Source organism: Mercenaria mercenaria, chromosome 17 (assembly GCF_021730395.1).
Source record: "Mercenaria mercenaria strain notata chromosome 17, MADL_Memer_1, whole genome shotgun sequence".
NCBI classification, from domain to species: Eukaryota; Metazoa; Mollusca; class Bivalvia; order Venerida; family Veneridae; genus Mercenaria; species Mercenaria mercenaria.
This window is the reverse complement of record NC_069377.1, coordinates 21016162-21029397: the sequence shown is the minus strand read 5'-3', so window position 1 is coordinate 21029397 and position 13236 is coordinate 21016162. Positions and strand designations below refer to the sequence as shown.

At 36.5% G+C, this 13236-nt stretch overlaps 1 protein-coding gene across 1 annotated transcript in view; it reads right to left on the bottom strand.

The window, feature by feature from the left end:
- LOC123536357 (soluble guanylate cyclase 88E-like) overlaps window positions 1-13236 on the bottom strand; it is a 102357-nt gene that overhangs the window by 10124 nt on the left and 78997 nt on the right. Inside the window, exons 3-6 of the mRNA XM_053529228.1 lie at window positions 2618-2723; window positions 1459-1497; window positions 1044-1176; window positions 331-460 (exon numbers count right to left, since the gene is read on the bottom strand). Of these exons, the coding sequence (XP_053385203.1) occupies window positions 331-460; window positions 1044-1176; window positions 1459-1497; window positions 2618-2723 (408 nt within the window). The remainder of the gene's footprint in view (window positions 1-330; window positions 461-1043; window positions 1177-1458; window positions 1498-2617; window positions 2724-13236) is intronic.

Genomic DNA, 13236 nt, shown 5'->3' with positions numbered 1-13236 from the left:
GAACCAAACTGAAGGGAAAAAACAATACAGATATGTGAATTATAATTTGAGTACCAACAACGGAATTCTACAAACGGACAAAGGAGGCTTATTAACCAATAATGTTACCCTTGATTTTATCTATTCTCTACGTAACGTCCTCTCTCGGAATTAGGGTGTATTATTCCAATCATTAGAACAATACCCAGTGGATTAACACCAGTTTATTTTCTCTTCGTTTAGCATTAATGTTAACGGGATAATGAGCCGTCCTAGCTTATAATAATAACTACCAAAGTTAGTTCAAGAAGGACACTTTCTAGTGTGGACATTACTGTGGAAATCATATACCTGATCTAAGGCAAGTTTGAGTTCCGCGGATTGCTGGGTACCAGCAAGAACGAGATCGCGACTTGAATCGTGCATACTGAGATCGTTTATATACAGTCCAGTTTTAAACATTATGTCCAGGCTTTCCATGCTGAAAAACAAAATGTAATGTACAATTACATTTCATAATTATTGTAATCCAGTAAATATTTAAAATAAATTCCGCACTTTCTATGCCCTATAAAGAAAAATGTTACAAATAAAGAATAAACTATTTATATGATATAAAGGATATTTGTTTGTTATAGTGTAAGATCGAAATATATTTCACCGAGTGAACACTATAATGCAATATTTTCACGAGTGGCGCAGCCATGAGTGAAAAATGTATATTATGGTGTTCAAGAGTAAAAGTAAATAATTGAATACCGCAAGAGCTTTTTGTTCTGCAGCTGTATCAGACGTACATTACCTGCTAATCTAAATACTGTCAAAGGAAAACTGCAAGTGAAGTTTCATAGGGCGATTAAACGTCATGTATCTCAAAAATTTATAATCACCACTACGTTTGATTTCACTTAATTTTTACCAAATACTAGCAGATTTTGGCGACCATGGTAAAAGCTGATACCTAGTCCAGCTTTGAACTGCATAAATACGCCTATATCAATTTATAAAACTTGACAATGCATTTAACGGTCTACAAAAATAACAATGCGAATTGAAACACTTACATAGGCGTTCCAAGGAAAATGATGGATTCCCATTCTGGCATATACATCATTTGACCTTTCAAGTGAATGGCGTAGCCTGCATCACCGGTTTCGTCAACGTCTTTTTCTTGGTCACGCCGGCCTTGCACTTGGTCTAAAATATGGCGACAATAAAAAATTCTGTCATGCGAAAGTATTTTCATAGAGATAAATACTGTATCTCCAACACATTCTGTAACTGGCCTCATATATATGTTCTGCAAATGTAATGCTAGCAATGTTGATTTTTCATTAAAAGCTAGACAGTTTTATAATGTAACCAACGTATAAACACGTAATTAACCTTGTTTTTACTTTTTAGAAAGGTGCATGGAACGATTATTAGAAATGATGGAAATATTTGAATAATCAATAACTTGTGTACTAAAGCACTTACCAAGACAACTGCTCACAGGTCTTCGTTTCGAAACCCTTGCTATCATCATAAAAGTAAAAATAAATATAAATATGTGAATCACCATGCAACTGGAATGTTCGTAAATACATTCATATCGAGAAGTTGATTTTTGTTTCATTGTAAAATGTGCGAAACAGTTTGTGCTCCTGATTTATTTGTCTGGAAATTACAGACAGAACTAGAGATTTATTCAGCGAGAACAATCTACAGTTATTCTTATCATTTATACTTAACAGAACCGATTCATTACCACCACATTATTCTACAGCAGACATAAATACTTATTCTGAACAATAAAAACGGTAGCCTTATGAAGAACGTTAGCAAACATGAAAGAATAAACGCTCTAAATTCATTAAAAACAAAATCAAGCATAAATATCTATGTTGCAAAGAAAATATGTATCTATCGACAGGCGTTTCCATCGTTTACACCTTTAATATCTACAAATAAGCTACATTCTATTGCTCTTACTATTAAAATATTGCTGACATTGTCTTCAAAAGACTAAAACAATTAATAGTTTTTAACTCGTTTTGTACACATTTTGAATGATTTAGTAAAAATACGATAACTAAGGTATCGTTGTCTCTATTTCAAGGTAAATATTCTACGCCTTATAAACTGTCATACCGTTTTCAAAGTATGTCAGCCTATTGCAAAGATAAAGCTACCTAAAGTAGATTTATGTTGATTTTCATAGACGAACACTGATAAAACTTTGTTACAAGAGAAAAAAGTGTACATGTATACTATTTCAAATACATGTACATATAAATCGATATGTTCTAAATAATAACCTATACAGTTTTGAATTCTGCGCGCTTGTTTTAAGTAAATTACTATTTTAAAAGATATTTGAAATTCATCTTGCGATTTTTCTCTAAAAACGGGACTTAAATTGAATATCATTTATAGTCTGAAAGATATAATTTTACATCAAAATTAATTCACATGATAATAACCATGTTAAAAGACTGATTTGTCATAAATGATATAGGATTTGGTCACAGCACAACCACGGTAATCTGAATATTAAGGAAATTTCTAATTCTAGGCACTCTTCAAATTAGTTTATAGATTACTTTGCCAGTTTGGTGTACTTTTAACACTTTAATAAAGCCCAAGAGAATGTTACCTTGCTCGTGCTCAGAAATTTCCGTAACCGTATCCTCCAGGTCCTGATACCGGCTCACGCACTTCTTTGAGAGTAATTCGAATGCGTTGTTTGTATGTGCCAAAATCTGAAAAAAAGGAGTAAACCTACAACAGGCGGACATTTTTATCTATGTTGGTTTACGCATTATGCGGCAATTCAGTTGAAAGAAAATTCGGGATAGATCCATTTATTTTGTGCTTTTCAGCAGAATACTTGAATATTTCAGTGAAATAAAACCGATATTAACATACACTGTTTCAAAGCAGTGAAAATATATTTTTTGTTTTTTAAGGGTCTGGGTCTTGCGCATGACACATCGTCTCATTGTGGTTAACATTCATGACGAGTTATTTCAAAATCCCTTCATGGATGGCAGAGTTATGGGCCGGACACGAAACAGACCATGTTAACATTTGAAAGTGTGACCTTGACATTGGAGTTTGGAGTCTGGGTCTTGCGAATGACAAGTCGTCTCATTATGGTAAAAACATATTAAGGTTCTGCTACAAAATCGATACGCCTAATCATAACTGATACACTAGTCCGGAAGGATGGACGAGGACAGTGACGATTCGAAGCACGGACAATCCTACTTTTCCAAGGGATACATTTCCGTGTGTCATGGATAATTTATTATCATAGTCTCATTGTTTAATATTCTAATGTTTATTCTGTCAATTATCGTTTATGGATCTCATCATTAAACCGAACATTTCTGTAATATGAATTCAAAAGGGTCTTTTGGCAATAAGATAACTGAAAAAGGGTGAAACATTTTAACTGATGAAAGGAAGAAAATTATAGTTTTATTATGTTAAAAAGGTTAGGATAGATTTCTCGGTAGCACAGAGCACAGAGCACCACAAACACTGTTTTATTGATAACCGAAATATGTCCTGTTTTGACACTTTCGATGCGACATCTTGTTTTACTTATAGGAAAACTGCTGTTGATTAATCACTTTCAATGCAACTACAAATACTATACTGTTTAATCAATCATTGGATAAGCGAACAGAACACCAGGAAATCTCCTTTCGTGTGTGCTTTTAAATTACTATGTTTACAATCGTATTACATAAAAGTGAGCTACAAAAGTAGTTGCCTTGGCATTCCATCCAGTTTTACGAATATTAAGCGGCAAAAAGGAAAGACGTATAAGGCTTAAAATATAAGTGAATAAGGAAAACTAAGTAAATGCAGTTTTGTATAATGCTTAGCAGCTTTAGGAAACTGTTCCCTATTGGCAACAAGTCATTTTAATAAAGTCAGGCGGCATACATGTACAAGAATATTTCAGGAAGACAGACACTGACAGACACTGAAAATATTCTTTTATTTTTAAAGAGAGAATGGTTACTGTTTTTGTTCAATACAACTGCATTAACTTATTAATATACCCCAGTAATATTTCGGAATATATTGCACACCGCGACCATCCATTTTCTATCTCTCAGAAACTTTTGCTAGCCGCAGCGTTGTCATGGATCAACCGGAGACCGTGAATACAAGTACTATGACGCATTTGTTTTTGTATTTTCGATTAGTTTTCAGTACTTGTCTCTATAAAACTTTCCAGTGACTAACTTTCCTGACGATGTAGGGATTTGTAACAGTACCCATTGAGTTAAAGAAGACAGAATACAAACATTTTTGATACTTTGTTTTGCAATTACTAGTCTATGATCACCTTTACGCAGCCTCTGTCTGTTGTCAGCACGACGCTGTTGCTCATAAAAATGTTTCCCGGCCTCCTCTCCTGTTTTAGGCCTGCCAGCACCAGCCCTGTCTTTAAGGACTGCCAGCACAAGCCCTGTCTTTAAGGCTGACTGACCAGGTATTTCTAAACAAACAACCTACTTTAAAGTACGCTCTCGTTTAATTTTCTCTTGTTCGCCTTTCATAGCTTCTGCTTAGTGTGTATGATACAAAACTAAATATCTCCGAGACGGTATGACAACTCTCAATAAAACTTTGCAGGATTATAAAAGAATCCGTCCTGTATCATCCACGTAAAATATGAGTTTCTTGCATGTTAATCTTATACGGAAACGTGCGATTGTCATTATTTTTTGTCCTCTTTAGATTTACTTTGAGAGCATGCGTGCGTGCGTGTGTGTGTGTGTGCTTTCCCTACTAAGTATTCATTCCTATTTTGTTTTATTTTTTCCCTCCCCAACAACCCCTCCCCTTTTCTTTATCCAATCCATATTTTATATCTTCATGTAATTAAAATGAACTGGTTGATCCACATCTGCTATAGTTTTCACTTCAGTGTCTATTTGTGGCGGGCCTACTTTGCGAAGTGTAGCTCTGGCTGTGTTTCCTGTGCTTTGTGCTTCCAGGAAATCTACCCTTACCTTTTATTTTCTGGAGAGAAGGCTGCGTGCTTGGAGCGTGGCTAGTGCAATTAGGTCTTTGACTGTACTAGTAACCGATTAATTTAATACTATAAAGAAATCTTAACAATATTATTTATGTTGTAAAGTTTTGTTCAGACATTTTTTGTTCTCACCTTACGGCAACAATATTGATTTTTTTATTTATTTGTATTCCATATGAATGAACCGGCAAACTTTTTTCTTGAAAACTTCTTTTTATGAATATCATATTCCTACTTTCCCGACAGACTGATAATTTTGAAAAAGATGTAAATAACTGGATTCATGAAAGAATATCACGAAATAAGATTTGCTTATTTTACGAAAGTCCATTTTTTAAGTTTGGCTGCATCATTAACTATGGTGATAGTTTTGTATTATGGAGAAGTAGTCAGCAAAGTGCCTCACTAGTGAACTAACAGTTTCTGGGGCCGTATGGAATAATTAGAATGAGTGGGTGGGGTATGATAAAATGTCTGGAAAAAAGTCAAAAGTTTAAAGTCAATAGAGTTCCGCTTAAGCCGGTGCTAGAGGGCGTGAGAGGTGTTGCACATTTCATTACCACAGACTCAATCAAACCGAGTCTGCTATTATTCTGCTTGGTTGCATTCTATGCTTCCAAATGATCTTTTTACAGATTTTATTATTCATTATATGAAATGGATACTATTCCAGCTTTGTTAGTAGACAAAGGAATGTTCACATAGAGACGATAAAAAATCTCAAATAATATAGTTACATTTGATTTACATATGACTCATTGCAAACATCCAAAGTCAACAATGAATAAAATACGCAAAATATACCGTGGTTAGACATTCATGCATATCATAAAAATAGTAATTTAATGACAAAAGTTTTAATTAGTTATCTTCCTATATGTCGCATAATGTAAGCTACAAAACAATATTCAATTTGTTTTTGTAAAGTAGTAAATGCTTTTTTTCGTAATTATCTAAACCTAACAGTAAGCGCATACAATAACAACTTTCAGATAAAAAAAAAAATTAATTCTAACACGATCTGCAGCAATTGCTATATAAACATATAACGAAATCGCCTGAATCTACGATAAAATATGGTTGGCTGTTACATTTCACCCCCTATGATTGTGGCATAAGAGATTCCACTTTGAACAGTTCCATTACATACGAATTATTTCAGGGCCAAACGGCATTTCAAAAACACAAATATGATAACAAGAGGGCCAAGATGGCCCTAGGTCGCTCACCTAAGAAACACTCCATAACAGTGTAAAACATGTTAGACCTAGTGATTTCATGGAAACAAATATTCTGACCAATTTTCATTAAGATTGGACAAAAAAATTGGTCTCTTGCGATAAAACAAGCATTTTCTTAGATATGACCTAGTTTTTGACCCTAGATGACCCATGTTCAAACTCGACCTAGATTTTATCAAGGCAATCATTCTGACCAAAATTCATGAAGATCAACTGAAAAAAAAAGTCTCTATCGCATACACAAGGTTTTTCGTTAATTTGACCTAGTGACCTAGTTTTTGACCTCAGATAACCCATATTCAAAATCGACCTAAATTTCATCAAGGCAATCACTCTGACCAAATTTCATGAAGATCAATTGAAAAATACATCCTCTATTGCATACACAATGTTTTTCTTCGATTTGACCTAGTGACCTAGTTTTTGACCCCAGATGACCCATTTTCGAACTCGGCCTAGATTTTATCAAGGTAATCATTCTGGCTAAATTTCATGAAGATCAGTTGAAAAATACAGCCTCTACTGCATACACAAGGTTTTTCTTTGATTTGACCTAGTGGCCTAGTTTTTGACTCCAGATGACCCATTTTCGAACTTGGTCTAAACTTCATGAAGGTAATCATTCTGACCAAAATTCATGAAGGTCAATTGAAAAATACAGCCTCTATCGCATACACAAGGTTTTTCTTTGATTTGACCTAGTGACCTAGTTTTTGACCCTAAATGACCCATTTTCGAACTCGGCCTAGATTTCATCAAGGCAATCATTCTGACCAAAATTCATGAAGATCAATGAACAAGAGGGCCATGATGGCCCTATATCGCTCACCTGTTATCATTGCACTTAAGGACAAGTCTTCAAGGTCAAAAGATCATAATAGAAATCAATCAAAAGAATTATGAGAAAATATAGTTGAAATTTTCTTTAAGTAACTTTAAAAACAAGATTTGAAAACTTTTTGTAGAGGTCCACTAGGCAATGCTACATGTCAAATATCTAAGCTCTTCTGGTTTATTTTTAGAAAATTTTGAAGATTTTTCTATGTACAATCAAGTAACCCCATGGGGCAGGGTCAATTTGACCCCAGGGGTCATGATTTGAATAAACTTTGTAAAAGTCTAATAGGCAATGCTACAAGTCAAATATCTAAGATCTAGGCCTTCTGGTTTATTTTTAGAATTTTTTTTTAAGATTTTCCTATGTAAAATCAAGTGACCCCTAGGGCGGAGTCAATTTTGACCCCGGGGGACAAGGTTTGAACAAATTTTGTAGAGGTCCACTAGGCAATGCTACATGTCAAATATCTAGTCTCTAGGCCTTCTAGTTTATTTTTAGAAAATTTTTGAAGATTTTCCTATGTAAAATCAAGTGACCCCTGGGGCTGGGTCAATTTTGACCCAGGGGGTCATGATATGAACAAATTTTGTAGAGGTCCACTAGGTAATGCTACATGTGAAATATCTAAGCTCTAGGCCTTCTGGTTTATTTTTAGAAAACTTTTGAAGATTTTCCTATGTAAAGTCAAGTGACCCCTAGGGCGGGGTCAATTTTGACCCCGGGTCATAATTTGAACAACTTTAGTAGAGGTCCAATAGGCAATGCTACATGTCAAATATCTAAGCTCTAGGGCTTCTGGTTTTTGAGAAGAAGATTTTTTAAATATTTTCCTATGTAAAATAAAGTGACCCCTGGGGCGGGGTCAATTTTGACCCCGGGGGCCATGATTTGAACAAATTTTGTAGAGGTCCACTAGGCAATGCTACATGTGAAATATCTAAGCTCTAGGCCTTCTGGTTTATTTTTAGAAATTTTTTGAAGATTTTCCTATGTAAAATCAAGTGACCCTGGGGCGGGGTCAATTTTGACCCCGGGGTCATGATTTGAACAATTTTAGTAGAGGTCCACTAGGCAATGCTACATGTCAAATATCTAAGCTCTAAGGCTTCTGGTTTTTGAGAAGAAGATTTTTTAAGATTTTCTTATGTAAAATCAAGTGACCCCTGGGGCGGGGTCAATTTTGACCCCGGGGTCATGATTTGAACAAACTTGGTAGAGGTCCACTAGGCAATGCTTCACACCAAATATCTAAGCTCTAGGGCTTCTGGTTTTTGAGAAGAAGATTTTTAAAGTTTTTCCTTTCGGTTGCCATGGCAACCAGTGTTCTGCATGGAATTCAATTCTTTGAACAATTTTGAAAGGGGGCCATCCAAGGAACATCCCTGTGAAGTTTCATCAAAATTGGCCTGTTGGTTTAGGAGGAGATGTTGTTTAAAGGAAAGTGTGGACGGACGTACAACGGACGGACGTACAACGGACGGACGGACGGACGGACGCCGGACGGTGAGCGATCACAATACCTCACCCTGAGCACTTTGTGCTCAGGTGAGCTAAAAATACAGCCTCTATCGCATACACAAGGTTTTTCTTTGATTTGACCTAGTGACCTAGTTTTTGACCCCAGATTACCCATTTTCGAACTGGGCCTAGATTTCATCAAGGTTATCATTCTGACCAATATTCATGAAGAAGAATTGAAAAATACAGCCTCTATCGCATACACAAGGTTTTTCTTTGATTTGACCTAGTGACCTAGTTTTTGACCCTAGATGACCCATTTTCGAACTCGGCTTAGATTTCATCAAGGTTATCATTCTGACCAATATTTGTGAAGATTAATTGAAAAATACCGCCTCTATCGCATACACAAGGTTTTTCTTTGATTTGACCTAGTGACCTAGTTTTTGACCCTAGATGACCCATTTTCGAACGCGGGCTAGATTTCATCAAAGTTATCATTCTGACCAATATTCATGAAGATTAAATGAAAAATACAGCCTCTATCGCATACACAAGGTTTTTCTTTGATTTGACCTAGTGACCTAGTTTTTGACCCGAGATGACCCATTTTCGAACGCGGGCTAGATTTCATCAAAGTTATTATTCTGACCAATATTCATGAAGATTAATTGAAAAATACAGCCTCTATCGCATACACAAGGTTTTTCTTTGATTTGACCTAGTGACCTAGTTTTTGACCCGAGATGACCCATTTTCGAACTTGGCCTAGATTTCATCAAGGTTATCATTCTGACCAATATTCATGAAGATTAATTGAAAAATACAGCCTCTATCGCATACATAAGCTAAATGTTGACAGACGACGGACGACAGACGACAGACTACGCACTCGTGATTTAATTATTACGCATCCAAACTCCTGCCCATATTTTATTAACTGATAAGATATAGGAACATATTTATTATTTCTTAACTAACCCTTTCTTTCACAAACTAATATAGCTGTGCAGACATCAGTCACGTAGTTGGCGAAACCAAAATATCTTTTATTGTGTCACTATATCCAATAAGGTCTGGATTAAAATGAAGCATATCAATGACGAATACGTAAAATATATGTGTAAAATATGTATAAAGTCCAAGGTTTCATCCCACTGAATTATAATTTTAGCTCCTTCTTGGTTAAAGTTTTGCGTGCAAGTTCATACAGACCATTGCTTGAACTAGACTGGAGCTTAATACAAGACGTCTAGTCATTAAACCTACTGAAATAATCAAGTTAGATAACTCTTGATTGATTTCAATACAAATAACGGCATCTTTTCAACTTTGGAAATTCTGTTAAAGTTCTGCGTGCAACTGACTATCAACCTGTACCTCAGTAACAACTATATGTATTGGACTGACACTTCAAACGATCTTTCTCAGCCATCAGGCCCCGTGTTCACAAAGTTCACTGAAGTTGGCGGCCTAGCAGCCGGAAGTCAGCGGCCTAGCGGCCATGCGGCCTGAAGTCAGCAGCCTGAAGTCAGCAGCCTAGCGGCCCTACGGCCTAGCATAATCGTGTTTTTCTTATAGAAGAATGCTTTGTATGATAACATAATTATAAAAATAATTATGAACACAAACGTTAAATCTCAATTAAGCATAAAAAAGAAAGTTCCTTAAAAAATTGAGAGTACACTTACTAAAAAGTAATAAATAAACAGTCATGTATAAAATAAAGCTTTGTTCAATATAAAACACAACAGCATTTTTAATTACCCTGAAAATTTCTGATCCAGCGGCCTGGCGGCCTAGAATTTCTGTTCATAAAAGTCCCTAAAACAGTCAATAACGTTTAATCTAATCAAAACATAGCATTTTAGGCTGTTTGTGGTCCAAAAAATCGGCCCAACAAACTGAGAGAATTTCAGATCCAGAGGCCTGGTGGCCTAACGGCCTGGCATAATCGTGTATTTCTTTTAAAAGAATGATTAATATAAATAAAAAAGAAAACTATGAATACAAACGTTAAAATCCAATTAAGCATAAAAAGAATGTTGATTACAGAAAAAACAGCATTTTTAATTACTCTGAAAATTAGGCCACCCGGTCAAATGAAAGGAAAAACTTTTTAACACTCCTGATGCCACATTTATGACCCTATCTCCGTGAAACTTGGTAAGAATGTTTATCTTGATGATTCCTAGGCCAAGTTTGAAATGGGTCATGTGGAGTTACATATTTTGTGTGTGTTTGTTGTGTTTAACATAACAGTAACACGAAAATATGTCATTTGATGATTTTTCAGCCTTTATGGTACCAGAGGAAGACCCCAGGTGACCCTCCATGCATGGTACAAGAGGAAGACCCCAGGCGCCCCTCCATGCATGGTACTAGAGGAAGATCCCAGGTGCCCCTCCATGCATGGTACTAAAGGTGGATCCCATGTGCCCCTCCATGCATGGTACTAGAGGAGGACCCCAGGTACCCCTCCATGCATGATACTACAGGTGGACCCTAGGTGCCCCTCCATGCATGGTACTAGAGGAAGACCCCAGGTGCCCCTCAATTTATGGTACTAAAGAAGGACCCCATGTGCCCCTCCATGCATGGTACAAGAGGAAGACCCCAGGCGCCCCTCCATGCATGGTACTAGAGGAAGACCCCATGTGCCCCTCCATGCATGATACTAAAATGAGGACCCAGGTGCCCCTCCATGCATGATACTAGAGGAGGACCCAGGCGACCCTCCATGCATGGTACTAGAGGAAGACCCCATGTGCCCCTCCATGCATGATACTAAAAGGAGGACCCAGGTGCCCCTCCATGCATGTACTAAAGGTGGACCCCAGGTGCCCCTCCATGCATGATACTAAAGAAAGACCCCACGTGCCCCTCCATTTATGGTACTAGAGGAAGACCCAAGGTGCCCCTCCATGCATGGTACTAAAGGTGGACCACAGGTGCCCCTCCATGCATGGTACTAAAGGAAGACCCCATGTGCCCGTCCATGCATGGTACTAGAGGAAGATCCCAGGTGCCTCTCCATGCATTGTTTCAAGCAGCACAACTATCCAGCTAGATGGCTTCCTCACCCGAGAGTTCTGCACCACATCGGGTCAGTTAAATGTTGATGCTTCCACTTATTTGCGGGCAATGGAAAATTCCGAGTGCATAGCGATAGATAGTACCCAAGAACATGCGCTAAATGAAGCCATAAACCTTAAAAGCATTTTGAAAGTCTTCGATTCTAATTCGTTTGAAAAGACATTTGACAGATCTTGTGACAGTAGCTTCAAAAATAGATATATTGCCACAAAGGCTACAGACCGTCGGTAGACAACGGTTCAGAGCAAATGCCAGTGAAAATACGACACTGACATAACTTTCAAGGAGAAACATTTTTCCCTTTCTAGACCAGTGATACGCCTCGTTTTTCAAACTAACTAGAAGAAGAATTACGTGGTATCTAATCGAAATAATGACTATCAAACGGACAACGTTGAAAGCAAAATAAAAAATGTTTAGTCCCCTACCAGTGGAATACCGGAGGATTTTATAGAAATGCCCTCCGTCCGTCATTCTTGTCGTCCGTTCATCTGTCCGAGCTTACATTTGCATACTTAGGTGGATAAAGGAACAATAGGAAATTGTACTTTTTCTTTGATGTAATTCATTCCGTAAACTTTTGTGTGGCTATTTTCCTTTTACGTTGCTAAAGGAACTATATAGAGAACAATAGAGTAGCCACATCGATACTGAAAAACGCAGAAAATCGCACTTATACCTCTTTTTATTTCGGGTGGAGGGAGCACTGCCCCGGTTAAAATTTGTTTGTGCCTGGCTAGGTACTGCTGTGTGTAAATTTCTTTGTAGTAAGTGTAAACGTAAGGGCTGCGTTGCAATTTTTCAAAGTTAAGCAACATTCTTTTACATATTTATCTTTCTTTTAAAAGAAATATTCTATTTTGCCAGGCCGCTGGATCAGAAATTCTCAGAGTATTTTAAATTAACGTTTTGTCTATTTTATCGAACAAAGATTTGATAGATACATGACTGTTTGTTAATGTCATTGTAGTCAGTGAACTCTCAAAGGCTGCGTTGCGAATTTTCAAAGTTAAGAACATTCTTTTTTATGCTCTATTGGGTTATAACGTTTGTATTCATATTTTATTTTTATTTATCTTATAGTACAAATCATTCTTTCAAAAGAAATATTCGATTATGCCAGGCCGCTAGGCAGCCAGACCGCTGGATCAGAAATTTTCAGCAAATTTTCAAAGTGAAGCAACATTCTTTTGATGCTTTGTTTGGTTTCAACGTTTGTAGTCTAAGGTATGTTTTTGATATTTGTCTTATGGTACAAATCATTCCTTAAAAAAACTACCCGATGATACCAGGGCGCTAGGCCGTTGGGCTTTTTACTAAAACTTCAAGGTTAAATTCCATCTGAGACATACCATCAATACTGAAAAGCCTCTTGAAAATAATTTTGAGCATAAAATTAAGTTTTAAACATACTATTTTGATATAAATGACAAATAAAATTTCATTATCAAACTCAGCTGAGACTGAAAACGTTTTGTGAACACGGGGTCAGAACTACTCAAATAATCAAGTTAGATAACAAGTATTTGAATTTATACCATATTATGGCCTTTTTACTTAGAAAAACTGGTTTAAGTACCAAG